This window comes from Rhinatrema bivittatum, chromosome 7 (assembly GCF_901001135.1).
Source record: "Rhinatrema bivittatum chromosome 7, aRhiBiv1.1, whole genome shotgun sequence".
NCBI lineage: Eukaryota > Metazoa > Chordata > Amphibia > Gymnophiona > Rhinatrematidae > Rhinatrema > Rhinatrema bivittatum.
The window spans coordinates 83,445,954-83,470,183 of NC_042621.1; the positions used below are offsets into that span (position 1 = coordinate 83,445,954).

The following is a 24,230-nucleotide window of genomic DNA, read 5'->3' on the forward strand; positions in this document are numbered from 1 at the left end:
TAGTAGTATAAATAGTTGACTACTATAAAAGCCTTATAAAGAGTCTATCTTTCTCTCCCTCTCTCTCCACTGCTAAAAATGCTGAAACAGAATTTGTGATATGTATCGCAAATTGTGTTTCTGCCGTTTTGGGCATATTGTACAGCTTAACACCAGGAACAAAAGATGTAGTTATTTCCAGCATTAAATGCCAGTGTTACACTATCACTCAGTGTGATGATGCCCCTTATTTTAATTGATCCCACCCAAACCCCTCCCCAATCCTGGCCCATTGAAAAAAAATTGTTAAATTTACATTCACACTGTATGTTGCGATATCTGTCGAGTGCGTTATGACATTATCACATGCGTTAACGCCATAATGCAATTTGATGAATAACCCTGTTAATTCCTATGTTAGACTACAAAACATTCACATCATGTCTTATAAATCAGCATTTTTTTCTTTTGATTCACCAGAGGCCTGTTTACAAACATTAATCTCAATGAAGCCTATTTACTAATAAAATAAAAAACAAAAACTCCCTCTACTAGTCATATAAACCAAATAGATTCAATACATTAGAAGATGACCATCATCATAGGCACAATCCCGTGATTGTAGACTTCAATTACCTTCTAAATAATCATTGGTCAATGTCCATATTTCAGTGACCGCTTAAATCATTTTAATTTTTGATATGCAGATAAAATTCAAAGGTACATAATAAAGATGCTTCCAAAAAGAGACAATTTATCTTTGTTGTCTTGAAATCAATGTACCTGACATGGGTCTGCATCAGGGGAATAAACACCTTTCTACAGTCGTGTGAAGCTGTAATTTAGTATTTAGGTGGCAGCGATCAAAAATCAGTCAGGGATTTATCCAAAACAAGGGCTTAGCCCAGCTCTATTCAATAGATTACTTGTTCCCTTGCAGGTCATTGTCAGTGTGAATGTAATTGGATATCTATTACATTTATGTCATGATGTAAACTGTTGTAATCTTTATTTGGAACTATGGTATATAAAATGCCTAAATAAATTAACATTAAATAAATTTAAAGGACTTTAAAGCATCTCTACTCTCTTATCATCCTAAGGCCTAGATTTATCAAAATGCAATATTTATTTATTTAATGGTTTTATATACCGACATTCAATAGAAATATCACAATAAATATCACATGCAATAGGAAAAGGGGTGTATTTTTGGTAATAGCCTAATTATTGCAATATTTCACCACTGGGACTGAGAGAGAGAAAGAGATAATATCTACCAGGCCCTTGTATAGTTAGCTATTTATATCTCTAGAGGAGGTCCATCTAGTAACTCTAGGTGAGATTTAGGAAGTAATGTAGAGATTAGAGGCCACTATTACATGCAGAGTGAGTCGTAGGAACAGAAGAATACACTCTTGCAAAGATTTGATGTCCTTCGGTGGAAGGAAACTCACACAAAGATGAGATTTGTACAATGTTCTCTCAACCTAGCTTGATGTTACCCAGGTAGAGAGTCCATCAAGCTAGGTCAAGACAACATTGTGCAAATGTCATCATTGTGTGAGTTTCCTCACTCCAAAGGACATCAAATCTTCACAAGAGTATACTATTCTGTTCATACATCTCACTCTGCATGTAAAAGTGGCCCCTAACCCCTACACTAGTACCTAAACCTTTCTCTCTCTTGCCCTTCTGCGGCCTAAAAATGCCCAAAATGGAATTTGCGAAAAAAATCACAAATTGTGTTATGGGCATAACGCATAAGATTGCACAGTTTAACACAATTGAAAAAGGTGTAGTTATTTTCGGCGATAGTGTACATTATGGCTTCGTGAAGCCAGCCCACTTTTGCGGAAATCCCACCCTCAACTCCTTCCCAATCCCTCCCCTTTTAAAAATTTGCATTGCACCATGTGTTATGGTGATTATCGCATACATGTGTTCAATTCTGGTCACCGCATCTTTAAAAGGATGTTGTTGAACTGGAAAACGTACAGAGAAGGGCAACCAAAATTATAAAGGGGATGGAATAGCTTTCCCGTGCGGAAAAGCTAAAGAGGTTAGGGCTGTTTATCTTGGAGAAGAGATGGCTGAGGGATGAATATGATAGAGGTCTATAAAATCATGAGTGTATTAAATGTGAATCATTGTGTACTGTTTCAAAATGTACAGAGAAAAATTTTCATCCAATGCATCATTAAGCTCTGGAATTCATTGCCAAACAATGTGGTTAAGGCAATTAGTGTTGCTGAGTATACAAAAGATTTGGACAAGTTCCTAGAGGAGAAGTCCATAAACTGTTATTGACCAGGTGGACTTGGGCAAGGCCAAAACTTATTACTGGCATTAGTGGCATGGGATTTATTTACTGTCTGGGATCTTGCCAGGTACACTGTTGGAGAAAGGATACTGGGCTTGATGGATCCTTGTTCTAACCCAGTATGGCAATTCTTATGTTCCTATGTACTCCAGGGTTTTCAGGACAGGTTGATCTGGTCCTGGCTTTACTCCCCTGCACACAGGTACTACTTACAGTCTTGATTTTCTGATGGCATGCAATAGGTAAATCAGAATAAGTCCCAGCATGCAATGGGGTAAAACCAGGAACAGATCAACCTGTCCTGAAAATCCAGAGCCGGTTGGCAACCCTAATATACTCTCTCTTTATACAATATACATTATGCCTTCATTTACAGTTATCTGTTATTCGGTTTAAATATAGCTCTTCTGTTCTTCCCCTACCTATTCTCTCTACCTTTATATTCTGTTAATGTCACACCCAGTATCTTTTATTTCTACCCTGGTTCCCTTCCCACCTTACACCCTCTAATCTGTAATGTCACACTCAGTATTCTACTGTATCTACTTCACATGCATTTTGTTATAAATTTCTAATGTGATTTTTTTTTACCCTGGTTCTATGTAAACCGATATGATATGACATGTGTCATGAATGTCGGTATAGAAAACAAATAAATAACTATTTATTTCTTTTTCATCATACATATGGCTGCACAATTCAAGAAATACAGGTACTGACAATACACTTTGGGGCGGATTTTCATACTCCGCGAATAGGCCTACTTTTGTTTGCGCTCCAGGCGCAAACAAAAGTACGCTGGATTTTAGTAGATACGCGCGGAGCCGCGCGTATCTGCTAAAAACCTGGATCGGCGCGCGCAAGGCTATCGATTTTGTATAGCCGGCGCGCGCCGAGCCGCGCAGCCTACCCCCGTTCCCTCCGAGGCCGCTCCGAAATCGGAACGGCCTCAGAGGGAACTTCCTTTTGCCCTCCCCTCACCTTCCCCTCCCTTCCCCTCCCTTCCCCTACCTAACTCACCCACCCGGCCCTGTCTAAGCCCCCCCTTACCTTTGTCGGGGGATTTACGCCTCCCGGAGGGAGGCGTAAATCCCCGCGCGTCAGCGGGCCTCCTGCGCGCCGGGACGCGACCTGGGGGCGGGTCCGGAGTGCGCGGCCACGCCCCCGGGCCGCCCCGGGCCGTAACCACGCCTCCGGGTCCGCCCCGAAACGCTCCCGGCACGCCCCCTAAACGCCGCGCGGTTCGGGCCCGCCCCCCGACACGCCCCGACACGCCCCCCTCGGAGAACCCCGGGACTTACGCGAGTCCCGGGGCTCTGCGCGCGCCGGTAGGCCTATGTAAAATAGGCTCACCGGTGCACAGGGCCCTGCTCGCCTAAATCCGCCCGGATTTGGGCGGATTTTGGCGAGCAGGGCTCTGAAAATCCGCCCCTTTAGAAATAAAACACACACAAAGGTTTTATTGAAAAATTTTAAAAAATGAAAATGTCTGCATCCCTCCTCTCTCTTCCCAGGCCTGCTGGAGATGGGGACTCCTCTTCTACTACGGCAGCAGTGACAAGGAATGGCCTCATGGTTAGAACAGGCTGAGAATCAAGGAAATCAGCTTCAGATTCTTCCTCCCCCACTAACACGTCTTGTGGCCTTGGGCAAGCCACTTGATTTGCTTCGGATATAGGCATATATTGTAAGCTCTTTGGGGAACATCATTTGGAAAAACAGGCAGAAAAAAATACATCCAAATTAATTTAAAAATCCAATTGTACAGCTACAAAAGAATAGAAGCAAAATTTAACAAATTAATTGCTGAAACCCTTCCTAAACTTTAACCATAGAAATTGGCCATAAGCTTGTACAGATAGGATGCATATCTTTGATGGTAACGTTCAAACAGGCACGCAGACGCACGTGTTTGTGTGGGCGTTTGTTCACGTCCCGATGCATGGCAATTTTATAACATGCACATACAAAGGCGTGTTTATTATAAAATAGCCTAGGTGCATATATAGGTGCATCTAATTTTAAGCTTGTGGGCACCCAGCAGCATAAGTTGGCTTAAAGACGTGCAAGTAAGGGTATTTTAGAACAGACGCGCATCCAGCCAATGACCAGTTTCACCTGTTCATCCACCAGTTAGCCCCGGGTTCAGATAGGTCTGCTATTCTTGCTGATGTCTTTCATTAAGTAGAAGAATATGCCTTACCATAGTAGATTATAAAAGCTATTTTGTAAAATACTGGTTTCCTACTGGATTCCAATAAAAGATAAAACAAGGCAGAAATAGCATTACTTCCTTTGTGGATGGGGTATGTATCGGGAAAATGTTCTGTTTTATTTTGATTTTTGTTTCACTGGGTGGTGTGCTGCTTCCTTCATATCATTTTTCAATATTTTGTGTCATTTATTGATGTCATTAAAACATCGATGAAATAAGAGATTGCTTCCTCAGCCCTCAAGAAAATCCCAGGAGCATAAATTCAGACTCACACTGTCTTCTCCAGATTTCCTCAGCCTGGCCACTGCTGGCAAAGTGGACCCTTGGACCAAGGGAGAGTTGCGTTACCTGTGGGGACGAGCCCCAGAAGTCCTCACCATCAGCAGGTGGAGCTGGCTGAAGCAGAGGCCCACTGAAGCTTTGCTAGTACCAGCTCATGTTCCACCTAGGTTAAGCCCTTGGGTGCCGGGGTCGACTGGTCTTAAGTGCAGGCCTCTGTGCTGATGGAGGATTGTAGGGGTGACAGTGTTGCAGGTCAGTGCCAGGTGTCCAATCCAAAAATACAGAACAAGGGAACAGCAGGAGATGCTGAAGACAGACGAAGAGGAAAAAAACAAAGGGGAAACTGAAAGTGGAGACTGACTATGAAGGAGATGACACTGGGATAAACAGACTGCCACTCAGGAACCAGGAACAGAAGACAGAAACAGCAACGAGAATGCAGGAATAACGAATAGGCAAGTAGCACTTTCTTAGTGTCCAGTCAGATGAATCCAGAGCAAGTGGGTTATGCACCTCTACCAGCAGATGGAGTTGGAGCAAACTGATGTCACAGTATGTATACCCCTGCAGTGACATCCTGCCAGTATACTCCATCCCCAGCAACTGATGGATGTGCATCTCCCTACTGGCGATTCCTTTGATTTGGGAAAAGAAAGGAGAAATAAGAAAAATAAATTTGCCCCGCTCTCTTGCAGTGATACCAAAAGGGTCATTTCCCCAGTCTTTCATAGAGATGTACTGCCAGCTCTGATTTCCCAGGCCTTGCAAATGCTTGGGGGTTCCTGGGGCAGAATCCATGTCTGAGCCAAAGAAAAATCCCATTTTGGTTTCTTTATGTAAAGCCTTTCTTTTCCCTATAATGGAGGCCATTCAAGAATTGATTGATCTTTAGTGGGGTGCCCCAGAGGCTAAGTTCAAAGAGGGTGAAATTTTGGAAGACCTGTACCCTCTGGATCCTGTGGTAAGAGTGTTTGCTTTCCAAAGGTAGACGCGCTTGTGTGTGCAGTCTCCAAATGGACCACCATTTTCATGGAAGGAGGAGCAGCCTTGAAGGATGTTCATGATAGAAAGATTGAGACCCTCCTTAAACAAGCATTGAAGCAGTGGCAATGATGTCGCAGATCGCTTCTTGTTGTTCCCTGGTGGCTCGCTCTTCTTTACTTCTTTCCCAGGAAGTCAGTGACTCTGGGTTAAACTCCAGGCCAGTTATGGAGCCTGCAGCTGCCTTCTTGGCAGATGTGGGCTGTGATTTGGTCCACATTTCAGCCAGAGGGGTAGCTTCAGCAATAGCAGCCAGGCATCAGTTATGGATGAAAAAATTGGTCAGCTGATGCGACCTCCAAGGCTAACCTCACCAAATTGCCCTTTAAAGGTTTGCTTTTATTTAGGAGCAAGTTATAGAAACTGGCTAGTAAGTTGGGTGAATCACCTGTTCCTCATTTGCCAGAGGATAAGAATCAGAAGCCGCACTCCTTTAACATGAGAGTTAGAGGATCCAAGCATTTTTGACCCTATAGAGGAGCAACCTTTTAGAAGATTTGACCCTTCAGTAGGTCTCAGTCCTTTTGCACCAGACAACCCAGAAGGGGTGCAGGCTCTGGTAGTGGAATCTCCCAAGCCTTCCAATGAAGGTTTGCCGACCCATCCCCGGGAATAGGAGATAGGGGGATGCCTCGCTCTCTTCTATCAGAGGTGGATTGAAATCACATCAGATCAATGGGTCCTAGAAATGATACGAGAAGGATATGCGATGGAGTTTTTAGGTGTTCCTTGGGTTGTGTTCATGGAGTTTCCCTGCCTCAGCCCACAGAAGAAGCAGGCAGTAGAGGACACATTGGCAAGGCTCCTCAATCTGAGGGATGTGAGCTAGAAAGTTCTCCACTTCATTGGCCTATGTGCGGGTTTGGCGAATGTTTGAGGCCTAGTGTGAGGATCAAGGTACTCTTCCTTGTTCAGCCAAGATCCCGCTCATTTTGGAATTTCTGCAGGATAGCTTGAATAAAGGCTTGGCCATCAGTTTCTTAAAGGTACAAGTAGCAGCTCTCGCCTGTTTCAGGGGTCAGGTGAATGTAGTTCCCTGATGTGGCCTGATTCCTGAAAGGAGTGAAACATCTTTGTCATCCTTTGTGGTTTCTGGTGTCTTTATGGAGTCTTAATATGGTATTGGATTTCTTAGTGGGCCCTATGTTTAGACCAATGTGTAACCTGACCTTGCGGTTACTGAACTTGAAAACAGTTTTTCTTGTGGCAATTTGTTCTGTGCATAGGTTTTCCAAACAGCAGACCTTGTCTTGCTGGGGGCCATTCCTCCGGGTGACTCCAGGGATGGTACAGATGCATACTGTTTCTTATTTTTTACTGAAGGTGGTCACTGACTTTCACTTGAATCAGTCCATCTCCCTGCTGTCTCTGGACAGTGAGAGAGATGTAGAGGAGTATCGTATGTTTCGACCCTTGGATGTTAAGAGATATATTGTTAGGTATCTGGAGGTTACTAAGCCTTTACGGAATCCGGATTGCCTGTTTGTCTTTCATGGAGGTATTAGGCAAGGAGAACCGGCCTCGTGGGCTGCAATAGCTCGCTGGATTAAAAAGGTAGACTCAGCTGTATACGTTGATGTGGGGAAGCCGTTTCCTAGTCAGGTCATGGCTCATTCCACTAGGGGTCAGGCAGTGTCATGAGCAAAGGTTAGATTGTTGTCTCCCGTCGACATTTGCCGAGCTGAGATGTGGGCCTTGTTACACACTTTTTCCAGGTATTATCATCTGGATGTGCAGGCCCGAGAGGACGCAGCCTTTGCATGAGTGGTTTTGACTGGACCACGGGCAGCCTCCCGCCCTATTTGGGAGTAGTTTGGGTACATCCCACTTGCTCTCGATTCATCTGACTGGATGATAAGAAATGAGAAATTACTACTTACCTGATCATTTCCTTTTCTTTAGGACAGTCAGATGAATCCTGCTTCCCTCCCTTGGCTGCCGAATGATTGTATTATGGTCCTCCTGCATAGTTACGTGTTATGGGGATTACTGGTAAGTGTTATTCCAGTCCTTAGAGTAGACTTAATGCATTCTTGTCCAAGTTCAGTGTTCCCTGTTGGCTGAGTATTGAAATGGTTATCTGTTTTTAATCAGGTTTTTTGCTAGTTTGTCCACAGTTGCTTTTGCAGAGAATACTGGCGGGCTGATGTCACTACAGGGGTATATATATACTATGATGTCAATTTGCTCCAACTCTATCTGCTGGTAGAGTTGCATAACCCACTTGTTCTGGATTTATCTGACTGTCCTAAGGATAAGGAAATTATCAGGTAAGTAGTAATTTCTCATTCCTTAGGGTAGTCAACCTATTGCCGAGGCAGGGACTTGAAGCAGAGGCTAGGTTTAAATAGGCCCAGGTGATGTCATCGATGGGCGCTGGGCTCCCATTCCAGCCACTGGCCCTTTAAGAAGGGCAGGTTTGGGTGCATGCCTAGGAGGGAGCCAGAAGGCTGCAGACTTGGACCCAGAGAGAGCACGGCAGTCTGATGCATAGGCAGGAGAGGCTGCGTCGGCGCTCCTGCTCCGTGGGAGGAAGGGAGCACACAGACGTGCTGAGTATACAGCAGGTTGTCTTCCTTGGCATCAGGCAGTCAAGGCAGGGGCCCGGGCCCGGGCCCAGAGGTGAGTGCGGCAGCTTGCAGAAGGCTGCAAGCCTCCAAATGCAGTAGCCACTCTATGAGTTACAGAGAAATGTATTCTTGGCCTCCAAGCATCCAGTCTGGACCTCAAGGGCAGGGCTGCAGGACTAGGCTCAAACTTGTAATCAAATCAGCTCCCCCTTTAACAGAATTGTTTGGGAGTCTCAAAAGCAGAGTGCTAGCCTTTTGTACCAGCAATCTGATGGTTCAAAGTCAGCCAGTGCTCTTTTGCCCTGACAAAACAACATTCTTTTAAAATTCCTTCAAATGATTATTTTCAATCACACATCATCGATTCGGGTTTTTCTTTAGCTGATATTTTTTTCCCTTCAATTTCAATGTGTTATGACTATATAAGTGCTTTTGAGCAAATGACTGCTTCATGGAGCAGCTGGTCCTGGAACTAACAAGAGGGGGATACTACTCACGATCTCATCCTCACAGTGACACAGGTTCTGCTGCATTGAAAATTCAATGGCATATATTATACCAGTTTTTAAAAGACAAATCACACGCATAAAGTGCTTTTATATGTGTAAATCCTAATGTAGGGATGATAACTTTCAAACAGACACTCGGGCGCACGTGTGCATCGGTGTGCATCGGTGCACCCAGAGACACGGCAGTTTTATAACATGCACACACATATGCACATGTTATAAAATAGCCTAGGTGCAAGAGAGTGCACACAGCCACGTAAAGTCAGGTTTGAGCCACGCAAGTGTGGTAATTTTATAAAAGGTACGTCTACACCATGACCAGTTTCACCAGTTTGTCCACCAGTTTGATCCTGTAAATCTCCATGGTTCTTTAACTTGCACTCTCCCAACCGCTCAGTGATGTCTGTATATTTTAATTTTTTAACTTCCTCCTCCTCCATAGAAGAAGTAAGCTTACACAGCACTGGACCTGGGTGCGTGCACATCTTGGCCCCACCCTGGAATGCCCACACCACATCCTTTTTTTCATTTGAAGTGATTTGCACGCAAAAAAATCGGGTGGAAACCTGCGTGTCCTACATGCGCGCACATGTCCTGATTTTGGCACATTCCTGGTTTTTAAAATTCACCTCTAAAAGTATAAATTCTTTTGAAATTGATCCTCTTAGTGTAATAACCTCCCCTACCCCTTGTGTACTCATCGAGCAGTAGGAATATTTTAAGTGTCTTGTGGAGACCTAACATGGTCAATGTACACATAGCCAATGAATCCAGGTTCATTCCAGATAAATTTTAGGGCCCTTAGGTGTTGTACCGGTCATGTCTTCAATAAATCACTCTTCAGACTTCAAGTGGTGTTTCAACAAATACAACTTTTATTTAAAAGCCAAGACCTTCGGTAATGGTCAAATACATTACACAGGTTTCTGAGTGATGAATCCCTAATACCAACCGTGTTACAAGCACTTGCACACTCCCAGGATTCCCTTAAGTAGCTTTTACTTTACCACTCCCTTTAGAATGGCTGCATTCCTTAACTCTGGAACACCCAGGTTCCTAAAATCCAATGCTTTTGTTTCTCACAACTCCTCTTTCTTCTTGGGGTACCAGATGAAAACTCTCTCTTTGAATTTCTTGATGATAGTACTAGATAGACACTCTCTCCTCTCATCTTCCTCTTGAGATACTGGATTGGGTCTCTCCTCCTAAAGGTTTGCCTGGGTGACAGAGGAATTGCTGATTATGCAAAACCCAGGAAGAAACGGAAAACAGTTTCCTTTGGCAAACTTCCAAGAGTAGCAAAATTTCTCAAAGACAACATATAAACAAGGGACAAGTCCTAAAAATAAAGATTACCTTCGATTCCCAAAGACTGAATTTTTTACTTCAGTGTTTACTGAAGAGATATTGGGGACATACCTGTGCTGGAAACTGTATTCAATAGTGATGATTCAGAAGAACTGATACAAACCACTGTGAAACTGGAAGATGTAATAAGGCAGATTGACAAACTAAAGAGTAGCAAATCATCTGGATCAGATGGTAAACACCCCAGAGTTCTGAAAGAACTCAAAAATTAAATTGAAGATCTGTTACTGTTAATTTGTAACATATAATTGGGATTGTCCATTGTTCCTGAAAACTTTTTAATAAATTTATAAATGATCTAGAAAGGGGAACATTGAGTGAAGTAATCAAATTTGCAGTTGACACAAAATTATTCAGAGTTGTTAAATCACAAGCAGATTGTGAAAAATTGCAGGAGGACCTTGCGAGACTGGAAGACTGAGCATTTAAATGGCAAATGAAATTTAATGTGGACAAGTGCAAAGTGATACACATGGGGAAAAGTAACCCACACTATAGTTATATGTTGTTAGGTTCCATATTAGGGAAAGAACCAGGTTCAGTGTGCTGCACCTGTCAAAATCAAATACAGTGTTAGGAATTGTTAGGAAAGGAATGGAGAATAAAACAGCCAGTTATAATGACTGTGTATCCATGGTGAGACTACACCTAGACTATTATGCACACTTCTGGTCACCTGATCTCAAAAAAGATATAGTTGTATTGGAAAAGGTACAGAGAAGGGCAACCAAAATGATAAAGGGGATGGAATGGTTCCCCTACAAGGAAAGGCTGAAGAGGTTGGGGGTTGTTCATCATGAAGAAGAGATGGCTGAGGGGGATATGATAGAGGTCCATAAAATCAAGAGTAGAATAGAATAGGTAAATGTAAATTAGTTATTTACTAATAAATATAATGACTAGGGGGCACTCCATGAAGTAAGTAGCACATTCAAAACAAATCAGAGAAAAACCTTTCACTCAATGCATAATTAAGCTCTGGCATTCATTAATGGAGGATGTTGTTAAGGCAGTATCTGGGTTTAAAAAAGATTTGGACAAGTTCTTGGAGAAAAAGTCAATAAACTGTTATTAACCAAGTAGACATCCAGCCACCTTGCAATTGTCATAAACTGGGGAGGGGCCATACAAACTTTATCATCTCTCTCACACACATGTTCATACACAAGCTCTCTCCCTCTCATGCAGACCACACACACACATGCGCGCATGCTCTCTCCCTCATTCACACACACACACACACTCTTATTCTTTTCCAGGCCTTTCCTTCTAGGTCATATTGGGTTTCAGTTGCTCTCTTTGGCCACTGCAGAATAAGCTCCGCAGTGGACTGCCGGGCCTCCATTGTTTTCTTTGGCCACTATGGGATGGTCTCTACAGTGGCTTCCAGGCCTCCGTCGTTCTCTTTAGCCGCTGCAGGATGGACTCCGTGATGGCCTACTGGACCTCCGTTGTTCTCTATGGCTGCCACAGGATGAGCTCTGCGATGGTCTGCCGGACCTCTTTCAATCTTGTTTCATTTTTGACAGGCAATGCCCTCCCAAACTATGTCCATGAAAGCAACTGCAGATGAAGGAAAAAACTAATTTAAAAAAAAAAAAAAGAAATTGATAAGAGCTGGGGATTCTCTGAACCCCCTGAAGGCCCTGACCGCATGCCATTGCTAGCCACCTAATTAAGCTAAATTTAAATGCTCGGTGAGGGTAATTTTCACTCTTTGGGATCTAACTAGCTAAATCCTTAGTTAGCTGGATAGATTCCTTTGAAAATATGCTGGTAGACATGCCCAAACTGTTTTTAAAGTACAAGTATCTTTCTATTCCTGAGAAGGGAAGGGCACTGTAAAGAGTTTTTTTGGCTTTTAACAGGGGAACCATTAGCCCAGGGGTCTGAAACCTTTCCAAACTGAAGAGCCTTCTTCTGTTTTTGAATGTTATGGGGATATGTAATCTCCAGCTCCACTAGGAGGGATAATGGAGGCCCTTTTCCTGCTAATCACTCTTCACTTTGTCTTTGTCTACTAATCTCAGTCATTGCAATGCTCCTGATATTCAAGCTTCTTCCCGCTGTGCACAAGGCTCTCTGCCTCCTGCTAATGCCAGTCTGATGAGGTTTTTTTTACTCTCGCCACAGGAACTGCACCTGTCTCTCTGCTCCTCTCTCGTCTCTTCCCCAGCTCAGCTCCAAAAGAATCCGGAGCCTGGGCCATTTCAAAGCAAGGCAACCCAGCATTTTTTCTCCTCTCTGCCTTTTCGTTGGTCAGGCGGCATTCCAGCGCATTCCTGGGGGCTTCTCAGTGCTCATTAGCTTGCAGGGTCAGGTGGCATCCTCTGCTCAGCTCCGATTGGTCAACGCATTCCTACTTTCCACTTCCACAGGGGACCCCGGGTGCAAGTATTTTCACACTCATCTCTTGGCCAGGCCTAGAGCATACCCACGCCCTGCCCCTGTTTGTAAACTTTGTATTTGTGCACGCAGCGGGAGATATGCGTACCCAGGTGGCTTATATAATCTGCTCGATATGCACCAGCCTGACTTGTGCGCGTATTTCCCAATTTGGGCATGTGCTGGACTTTTAAAATTCACTTTATGGCACAACTATGTTTACCCACACATCGGCCAGGCAATTTTATACAAGACAACTTCTCTGGGTACAGCACTGTTTTATCTGCAGAAGTGTCTTTGAAAATAATCCTCATGATGGCTGAAGTTAACCAGGCACCTTTAGTTGCTCAAATAGCTGGCTTAAATCTAGCCAGCAAACTTTCAGCCATAAACTTAGGGGGTTATTTTCCAAGTTGTGTTATGGCATTTTCGCATGAGTTAAGGCGTTTTCGCATGCAAAAAACGCTTAACGCATGCGAAAATCACCATATTGCATTGTGCAATGCTAATTTTTAAAAGAGAAGGTTGGGATTTTTGGAAAAGTGGGCTGGGCTGTCTTCGCACCTTGTGAAGCCATAACACATGATAGCGCACAGTTTTAATGCCAAAAATAACCATACCTTTTTCATTGGCGGTAAGCTGTGCGATATGCCCATAATAGAAATTGTGATTTTTTTTTTTGCAAATTGTGTAGTGTGCATTTTTAGGCTGGGGAAGGGCCTGAGATGGGGGGGGGGGGGAGTAGGATTGGGGGAGGGCCTGAGATGTGAGAGGAGAGAGAGAGAGCCTCTGGTGGTGACACCATAGTAAGCAGCTATTTATGCTACTATAGGAGGGCCACCTAGTAACTCGAGGTGAGATTTAGGTAGAAGTGTAGGGGTTAGAGGCCACTTTGACATACAACAGAACAGCACACAAAGATGAGATTGGTACAATGTTTCTCAACCTAGCTTGATGTTACCAGGTAAAGAGTCCATCAAGAGAGAACATTGCACCAATCTCATCTTTGAGTGAGTTTCCTCACTCCAAAGGTCATCAAATCTTCACAAGAGAGCACTGTTCTGTTCATACATCTCACTCTGCTTGTCAAAGTGGCCCCAACCCCTACACTACTACCTAAACCTCACCTCGAGTTACTAGATGGGCCTCCTATAGAGATTTAAATAGCTAACTACTAGAAGAGCCTTATAGAATAGTGTCTGACTCTCTCTCACACAGGCCGATTCAGTAAAAGTTGCAGGAAAGCGCCCTCTCTCGGTGCGTGCACAGGCCACTCTCCTGTGTGTATGATTTAGGGGGGGGAGAAGATGCAAATGAGGGCCCACGGTAAAAAGAGGCGCTAGGGACATAGTGCATCCCTAGCACCTCCTTTTTGACAGGAGCGGCGGCTGTCAGCGGGTTTGACAGTCAGCGCTCAATTTTTTCAGCGTTGGTTCTCGAGCCCGCTGATAGCCACGGGTTCAGAAAATGGACGCCAGCATACTTGATCATCCATCTTCCGACCCGCGGGCTGTAGGCACATTTTACTTTTTTTTTTTTAATTATTTTTTTAATTTTTAAATTTTTTTTTATTTTTGGGGCCTCCGACTTAATATCGCTATGATATTAAGTCAGAGGGTGTACAGAAAAGCAGTTTTTTCTGCTTTTCTGTACACTTCCCTGGTGCTGGTCGAAAATAGCACCTGCCTTTGGCAGGCATTAATTTCTGAAGGTAAAATGTGTGGCTTCGCTGCACATTTTGCTTTTTGTATCGCGCGGGAATGTCTAATAGGCCCATCAACATGCATTTGCATGTTGCAGGCGCTATTAGTTTCGGGGGCATTGGCCGCGCGTTTTCGATGCGCTATTACCCCATACTGTATAAGGGGTAAAGCTAGCGCGTCAAACGCGCATCCAAACCCAGGCTAACGGTGCACTCCACCGAAGCGCACTGTACTGAATCGGCCCATAGGTGGTTGCAGGTAGGAAATGCAATAATTGTGGTATTAGTGCAAAAAAGTTAATGCACTTTGTGGTAATACCTATGCTAAGGTAGCACACATTGCAATAAATAGGCTATTACCATAAAACACACCCCTCTTCCTATTGCATGCAATAGTTTGATGAATCTAGCCCTTAGCTGGTAATATTTGGGATAATTCCCAGATTATTTTTACCATTCAGAGCTTTATTGAATATAGATGCCTATAGGTAACAAAGTTTTAAATGTATCCCAAAGGAAGTTAGAAAATATACATAACTATAGCAGTGCTCTGGTACCGACTTATAAAAGGAAATGTTTTAAAGTCTGAAGGCTACAGAACGAAAGTGAAAAGTGTATGTATATGTGGGTGAATTGATGTTCATAGGCATGTCTGTGGGCAAAGTGAAGAATATTAATTGAACATTCATGTTGATTCCACCAAATATCATTTTTAAAGCCATAATGAAGTGTGTTTTTTGTTTTGTTTTTACAAATGGCTCTGGAATATTTGCATCTACAATAATTGCAAGTATAGTTTTCCCAATATGTATCTCCATAAGAGGTCGTAATTTAATATTTTCAGCTGTGACTCCTCTAAAATGATTTATGTTTCTTCATAACCATTATTTTCCAGAGAATAGCTTATTGCATTACGCCAGAAACTGAGCATCATCTTGTGGTGCAAGGAAATGTGAGACAGTTCAAGGTTTGTATTTTTCACAAATTGTTTGAAATGCAACTGCAAAGATGCTCTCTTATTACTAGTGTAGAAAAATATAATTTAACATGCAATAAAGCAAGCACCGCATTTGTGTGGGCTGACCTAGACATGTAGGACCACAATTAGGGCTTGAAAATAAGAATTTGAAGCTCCAAAAAAATCCTAATGCTTGTTTCCACTTATTTACTTGCATTCTCTCAGTGTTCTGGCTGATTTTGTTTCCAATGAAAATTTGAATGCTTTAGTGTAGACATTTGATTCTGGCAATGGTTTGGTATCAAAGGTACTGTATAGAAATTAAAGTCGCTAAGATCGACAGCAGTAGGTTCATTAGGATAGGCCAATCCTGATGCTATGCTATCGTGTGTCCAAGAAAGTGTCAACTATTTTACCTCCCTTAACTGTGTGCCTGTTAGAAAATGCTTTAAGTGTGATGCATACAAACAGATTGAGAAGCGGTCTTGAAATGTTCTGAATAAATAAATAGGAATACAAGTCTGCAGGATTTCATGTATGTTATACTGGCAGATAGTTTTCAAAGCTTAGCGATTTGCCTTGGCTGGAAATGACCTTCCTCTGCGTCAGCTTTCATAGCTGTGTACTTTTAGCTAACTGAGACTTTGGGATTCCTGGAGGCAAGGATAGGAAGGCTTAGGAAAGAATGCACATATATTTGATTATACAATTTATGCATGTTATTTTCCAACAATTGTTTTTTCAATACAAATTGTCAGCACAGTGTCCCCAAATACTTTTAACCTATGGGCCTTGTAGAGTAGTTTCCCTTTGAAATTAGCTACAAGGTCTGTGGGAACTCTGCACTTGCTGGAAGTATTACTGTGCAAAATACTTGAGGAATACCCCTTCTGAGGGCAATTTTCAAAGCCTTTTACATGGGTACAAAGCATTTTACTCACATAAATAGAGTGTCTATAAATCATGCCCGCAGGAAAATCAGGGGCAAATATCGATGAGTCTTTTGTAGGGATGTGAATCATTTTTTGACGATTTAAAATATCGTCCGATATATTTTAAATCGTCAAAAAATCGTTAGGGCCACGATACAATACCAATTCCCCCGATTTATCGTTAAAAAATCGTAAATCGGGGGAAGGGGGAGGGCAGGAAAACCGGCACACTAAAACCCCCTAAAACCCACCCCGACCCTTTAAATTAAATCCCCCACCCTCCCGAACCCCCCCCCCCCAATGCTTTAAATTACCTGGGGATCCAGCGGTGGTCCAGAACGGCGGCGGTCCGGAACGGCCCCCTCAATAGAATCGTGTTGTCTTCAGCCGGCGCCATTTTTCAAAATGGCCGCCGCAAAATGGCGGCGGCCATAGACAAAAACGATTCGACGGAGGAGGTCGTTCCGGACCCCCGCTGGACTTTTGGCAAGTCTTGTGGGGGTCAGGAGGCCCCCCCAAGCTGGCCAAAAGTTTCCTGGGAGTCCAGCGGGGTTCCGGGAGCGATTTCTTGCCGCGAATCATTTTCGTACGGAAAATGGCACCGGCAGGAGATCGAGTGCAGGAGGTCGTTCAGCGGCGGTCCGGAACCCCCGCTGAACGACCTCCTGCAGTCGATCTCCTGCCGGCGCCATTTTCCGTACGAAAACGATTCGCGGCAAGAAATCACTCCCGGAACCCTGCTGGACTCCCAGGAAACTTTTGGCCAGCTTGGGGGGGGCCTCCTGACCCCCACAAGACTTGCCAAAAGTCCAGCGGGGGTCCGGAACGACCTCCTCCGTCGAATCATTTTTGTCTATGGCCGCCGCCATTTTGCGGCGGCCATTTTGAAAAATGGCGCCGGCTGAAGACAACACGATTCTATTGAGGGGACCGTTCCGGACCGCCGCCGTTCTGGACCACCGCCGGATCCCCAGGTAATTTAAAGCATTTGGGGGGGTTCGGGAGGGTGGGGGATTTAATTTAAAGGGTCGGGGTGGGTTTTAGGGGGGTTTAGTGTGCCGGCTCACGATTTTAACGATTTTTCACGATAGTTTACACACCCAAACGGCAACAATACGATTCCCTCCCCCTCCCAGCCGAAATCGATCGTTAAGACGATCGAGGACACTATTCACATCTCTAGTCTTTTGCATCCACAGCATGTTTCAAAGCAAGTGTATACATTTAAAATATTTTTGTTTGAAAATTGGTGAAAAATCTATGGGTAAAAAGAACCCATAGACCTTTCCCCTAACGCGAGCAGTTAGAAAATTGCCTCCAGAGAGGCCAATTTGCAGTCTGCCTGTGGACCTGCTAGCTGATTTTCAAAGGGAAACTCCTTGAAGTTTGCCTTTGAAAATCTTGTGCTGGCCCGTGCTGCAGGGATTTTTTACTCCATATCCTTTTTATTGGTTCACCCTAACCCAGCCCCCAGTGCTGTCCCTTCTCCCTAGAGGTACCCACATTGTCGTCAGCATGAATATCTTTCTCCACGGAGAGGGGTGGACTTTCTCCATGAGTAAACATCCATTTACCTGTGGAGAACTGAAAACTTCCCCACAGGATACAGCTATGTGGTAACTTGGCAAAAGCTGCTTGGGAAACAGCCAAAACGAATAAGAAGGCAGACTCTGGTGAAAGAAAAGTCGAACAAACCAATGCAGTTCCCCTTAAGTTCAGGTGGCACACAGACATCACACGTAGCAGGTCTGTGGGGCCTCTCTAACTCTTCTAGGTCCTGGTGAGGGGCTCTTGCGGGTCTGGATCTTAAGGAAGACCAGGTGAGACAGCTGTGCCCGTCCCTTAAGGTAGTCTGAGGAAATTTCCTATAAACTCCCTCACAAGCTGCTTATATTATTTTAAAACAGCTTCACTTTTTTTGTCTCTCTTCTTTCTCAGTGTAAATTTTAAAAGTATGAATAGATAACAGTTACTTAAATGCCAATCATATTTGCAGTTAATATATTTTCAAGCTCATTGTCTTTCTTCGACAGTATTGGTCATATATCATGTACTTTATAGCCACTTGTATGCGAGAAAATGTGGCTATCTGTATTATCAGAAATATCTCCAGTTTTTCTTATTGAATAGTCCTGCCATGTAAAGAGAATGGTAGCCAGTCAGAAGAAATGTAGACTTGATGGACCTCTGATTTTCTTTAATCTCAAAAATGAGGACTAAATTTTATTCTGAAAAAATATTCAAAGTAAACAATTATTATCAAGGAATATTTTCAAAAAATGTTTTAAAAAAAGATGGCAGTAAGCCAGTCGGTGTGCCCAGCAAAACACAGGCCACCCGGTCTTATCAATTATTCACCTCAAAATATTAATTTTTAAAATATTTATAAGCAAATGGAAAGTAAACAACTTTCCAAAGCAAATTTCAAATAGCCCACTTCTTCAGGGGATGTGTACAATTCAGACCCAAAGACTGTTATCTGTAGAAATTAACTGAAAACCAAATAAAATCAATTACCAACAAAATAATTAAGAATCAATACTTACCTCAAGCAAACCCATGTCACCTTTTAGAAGTGGACGTGCAGGAAACTTCTCAACAGCATAGCGGAGGAAGACAAAAGATCTTTCATATCCAAGAACGAAATTAGATGGTTTCCAGAAGTCAGAAAGACGTAAAATGACACTGACCACTCATCTGTTGTCAACTTAGAACGGAAGCACTATGATTTCAAAATAGTATCCTCCAATCCATCGTGCAGGTTAAATGTCAATCACCCAAGAAAAACAGACAAGGCTGTCATGCAGGAAATCCAGATAATGTCAAGCCAGGGGATACCCTAAGGGATACCCTGGGTTGACATCTGGATTTCCTTGGGTGATTGACATTTACCCTGCGTGATGGATTGGAGGATACTATTTTGAAATCATAGTGCTTCCGTTCTAAGTTGACAGCCGGGTGGTCAGTGTCATTTTACGTCTTTCTGATTTCTAGAAATCACCTGATTTCGTTCTGGGATATAAAAGACCTTTTGTCTTCCTCCGGTTTTCTATTGAGAAGTTTCCTGAGACCTGTACGTCCGCTTCTGTAAAGTGACATGGGTTTGCTTGAGATAAGTATTGATTCTTATTTATTTTGTTGGTAATTGATTTTATTTGGTTTTCTGCTGATTTCTATAGAGAACAGTCTTTGGGTTCTGAATTGTACACAGTCACTGAAGAAGTGGGCTATTTGAAATTTTCTTTGGACTGTTGCTCTTTTCTTTTTATTTGCTTAAAAAATTATTTAAAAAATTAATATTTTGAGGCGAATGATTGATAAGACCAGGTGGCCTGTGTTTTGCTGGGCACACTGACTGGCTTGCTGGCACCTCTTTTTTGAAAACATTCTTTGATAATAATTGTTTCCTTTGAATATTTTTGAATTTTTGTTATGGTGGATTGCGAAACCTTTTCAGTATAAGATATAGTTCTCATTTTTTGGTTTTGTGATTGTTTTTCTGAGACTCTTAGCTCTTTTTTTGTTGTAAATTTTCCTTAACCTAAAACAACAATGTAGCTGCGTTTTCTTTGCCTCATAAACTGACAAGTGTCTTTTCTGGTAACTTTTGTAATTTTCTAGTTACACTGTCAATAGTGTTGCTTTGGTCACAGTGAGCCAATCTATCATTATCCTAATTTTAACTACCATTTTAGTACACATTTTTATGCTAAAATAATAACTAGTTTTTAGCATACAAAAATGTGCAAATAGCATGGTAACACCCTTCCATAGATCTGCGATCCCCAAGTAGGGAAGTCCAGACTCAGACCCCTGCATCAGGAGCCCCTGAGCCCTGGAACCCTGAATTAAGATCATCATAAATGTCATGGTGGGTCAGACCAAAGTTCATCTAGACCAGCATCATGTCTCTGACAGGGGCCAATCCAGGTTGCAAGTACCTGGCAGATCACATAAAGTATATTTTCTGTTATTTACTCCCACGGATAGCAGTGGTGTTCCTTAATCTACCTTGCTAATAATGTGTTATGGACTTTTCCTCTAGGAACTTGTTCAAACCTTTTTGAAACCCTGCTATGCTAGTCACCTTGACCACATTTTCTGGCAATAGTATTAAGGAACCCCTGAATCAAGGATCCTGGACACAGGAGCCCTGAGTCAAGAACCTCTGGGCCTTATTCAGAAACTCCCAGGTTTGAGAACCCTGAGTAAAAGATCTCAGGAACAGGAGTTCTGAGTTATGGACAATCCTGTTCATGATTCCTGCATCATGGACACTCAGAGTTAAGGGACTTCCATGACCCTGTCCTGAGAAAGGAACCCCCCAGCCAGAGACTAATCTGACTCAGGATCCTAGAGATGGAGAGACTTTCTGATCCCCCAAGCCAGAGAGACACTGACAGAGGACACCTGAGGCAGATATGCTCTTCTTTGAGACCCCTGGGTCAGAGTCCATCTCACTCAAATGCCCCAGTCAAGACCCTCTTCCTGAGACCTCTGGGCCAGAAACCATCTGCCCAAGATTCCTAAGCTAGAGATCCTCTGACTTAGGAACCCCAAGCCAAAGATCTTATATACTTAATCCCCTAAGACTCAGGACTCTTGCACCCCAGTCCCAAGAGTCCCAAGATATGGAACTGAGAGTTTCACACATACCCCGATTCTAGATACCCCACTTACTAAGCCTCCCTAGGACTCCCTAGTCCTCCTCACTCAATCCCCTCAATAACCCACCCAAACATTCCAACATTAACACCCCACTAACCACCCTATACACTGCACCCACTAACACCCCACACCAAAGCTCACCCATCCACTGAATCATATCCCACTAAGCACCCCACACATACACACAAACACCCACCTACAATTGCATCACCTGCTTACCTACTCATCCATCCTCACTTAAAGCCCACCAGCCACCCACTAACCCATACTCTATTCACCTACTCTCCCATTCACTCCCAACTGGAGCCCCCTTCTAGCATATTCAGGCTGTCAGCAGCCTCAGGAACAGTCAAGGAACACCACAAGTCTTGACTAACTTTGATACTGCATATATTTATTTCCAGTGCTTCACAGGAAAGAGATCTAGGCATCATAGAGGATAATATTTTGAAATTGTCGACTCAGTGTGCTGAGGAAGTCAAAAAAGCAAACAGAATATTAGGAATTATTAGAAAGGGAATGGTGAATAAAACGGAAAATGTCATAATGCCTCTGTATCACTCCTTGGTAAGACCGCACCTTGAATACTGTGTACAATTCTGATCACCGCATCTCAAAAAAGATATAGTTGCGATGGAGAAGGTACAGAGAAGGGCGACCAAAATGATAAAGGGGATGGAACAGCTCCCCTATGAGGAAAAACTAAAGAAGTTGGGGCTGTTCAGCTTGGAGAAGAGATGGCTGAGGGGGAATATGATAGAGGTCTTTAAAATCATGAGAGTTCTAGAATGGGTAAATGTGAATTGGTTATTTATTCTTTCGGATAATAGAAGGACTAGGAGGCACTCCATGAAGTTAGCATGTAGCACATTTAAAACTAATTGGTCCCTGCTATTCAGACAGGTTAATATTGGGATGTGAGTAGTCTAAGTGTACTTAAGTTGGGGAGATATTACATGCACAGGTGTGATTATTCTAGTGGGTAGAGATGGTGTGACTAGTGAGTGTGTCTAGTGAGTGGGTAAACCTCAGCAAAGGGTGCTGGATTAGTAGGGGATGAGCTAGAGTAGGATATTAGAGTGGAGAAGGGGGCCTTAGTCAATATAGGGCTACAGTGGGGGTTTGATAGGTGGGGTGTTAGTGGGTGGTAAGTCTAGAGTGGTAGGATGGGTTAGTAGATGGGCTTGAATGAGGAATATGAAGTTCTCTGGATTGGGCTCTGGACTTTCTGCCTCAGGGATCTCAGTTCAGAGGCTCTCTAGCTATGGCCTTTCAAGCCTTTCAAGATCTCTTGAAACACTACTTGCATTGGTGTTATTATGCTGCAAAGCATGAATTGTTGGCAGACTTTGCAGCTACACTGCTGTATGCGAATAGCATTTTGTGCTTCAACGTATTAAATCGTTATTCCTCTTTTGAGGGTGTCTATACTAAAGTTGCTTTGCGGCATAATAACACCAATGCAAGTAGTGTTTCAAGACACAACAGGCACCTGGTTAGCCTATCAGCCCTGCAGGCAATTTTTCAGTCCTGCTTCATTTGATTGCCCCTGAGGCAGCTCTATATAAAAGAGCGAAACTCAGCCAGAGTCGGGCATACTTTAATAAAGGGCTTTTTCCATCATCTGATCCTCATTTCTTTACTGTTATACAGTATACATCCACAATATTATCACAAACTCACCAATACAGTCATATTATAAGCATTAAATATTTCATAGAAAATCAAATTAAAAAGCCATCTTAAAATAATGGGTCTTCACCATCTTACAAAACATTTTTAGATCCCTTTGAGATCTAATTTTCAATGGAAGCTCATTCCGTAGACTAGGATAGGACCCATACAATAAAACGCACATTTATGAAAAGTCTGTAACTTAATAAGTCCACAGCTCAAATCCTGAGTTGCCAAATTTTAACAAATTAGCACAGATTCTTTAACTACCATGCACTCAGCATCTTATTGCATTGGAAGCAGAGCTAACATTTAGCATAATAGCTAAATATTCTATGCTGATTTTAGCACACACTTTAATGCCAGTTTTATAACCTTGCTCTAATAGATTTATCTTTTAGAAAATGTAAAAAAATCAGTATTGCATTAACTTTCAAAAATAAAATTGCTTAAAAGACAACCAAAGAAGCAGTTGGAAAATTCTACATTTATTATTCTAATCAATGCTAAAAATGCAAAGTTTGGGGCCATTCACCCCTGCCACCTTAGAGCATATCATGATTTTGCACTTACTTTTGGTGAATCCGTAAAGATATTTCTAAAACAAAATTCATAAAACTTGTATGGTGCTTAAAGAATGTGTAAAAAAAATAAGGTACCTCATAATCTCAACAAAATAAAATATATACAAAAGAAGCTTGTCAGCTATTAGTGGTTTTAAGATTTTGGATTATGATTGATCTGTGATTTAAATTTCTTTTACAGCTTCAGCACTGGATGGCAATATGACAAATGGCACTTGGAAGGGAGAAAGCTAATATCTCAAAATTTTATTTGCCGTGAAGGTCACGCATCAAGGACTGGATCAGAACTCCCCTCCTGGAAAGAAGATGCATCTTCTGCTAGCAGTTTTCAATACCTCCTTTTTATTACTTGTTTTCAGATGAACTAATTGAATGGCTTTTATTTTTCATAGCATTCTCATTGTTACAAGGTCCATCCTTGATATAACTGGGGATGCTTTGGTGCATATGGAAATGGGAGAGAGTGTGAGCCACAACAGAAACCACAGTGGCTGTGGTTAAGGCTCTTTTGCCTTGGTTTATTAAGGCAAACATACATCTGACTTTACTACTTTCACTGCACCTTTTAGTACAAAGTATTCTTATGTTGTTTGTTGTAGCTGTGTGCTGCTTCCCATCTCTTCTTAGAGGAGATATTTGTATCTCAGTCATAGAAAGCAAGAAAAAATGTACAATCCCTGTCCACATGCATTATTTCCTAGCCCTGCAGTCTGATTCTTCCATTTACTTCTCATGATGGCTCAGAGAGGTTCTTGCATACTGCGTCGTCATTAGTCTTCACTTTCACTCATTTTATGTCCTTGCCATACTTTTGTGCAGTTAAAAACTATGGGGTCAATTTTCAAATGCTAGAGACACCTAATTTAGGTGGTGAGGTCCCTAAATCAACCCCTTTGAAAACTGACTAGGGCCAAACATCTAAATTTAGGTGGCTGCTTTCACTGGGCACTTGAAGTTAGGTCCCCCAAAAAGCGAGCAGCAACAGGGGAAGAATTAAAGCATGGCAAAAAAGCTAAACACTTTGGGGTGAATTTTAAGAG

The 24,230-nt window shown here is 42.7% G+C and overlaps 1 protein-coding gene across 1 annotated transcript in view; it reads left to right on the plus strand.

The window, feature by feature from the left end:
* The window catches only part of SLC6A2 (solute carrier family 6 member 2), a 415,085-nt gene extending 391,202 nt beyond the window's left edge, over positions 1-23,883 (plus strand). The window contains exons 16-17 of the mRNA XM_029608577.1: positions 15,270-15,341; positions 23,372-23,883. Of these exons, the coding sequence (XP_029464437.1) occupies positions 15,270-15,341; positions 23,372-23,395 (96 nt within the window). The 3' untranslated portion in view covers positions 23,396-23,883. The remainder of the gene's footprint in view (positions 1-15,269; positions 15,342-23,371) is intronic.
* Positions 23,884-24,230: the final 347 nt, after the last annotated feature.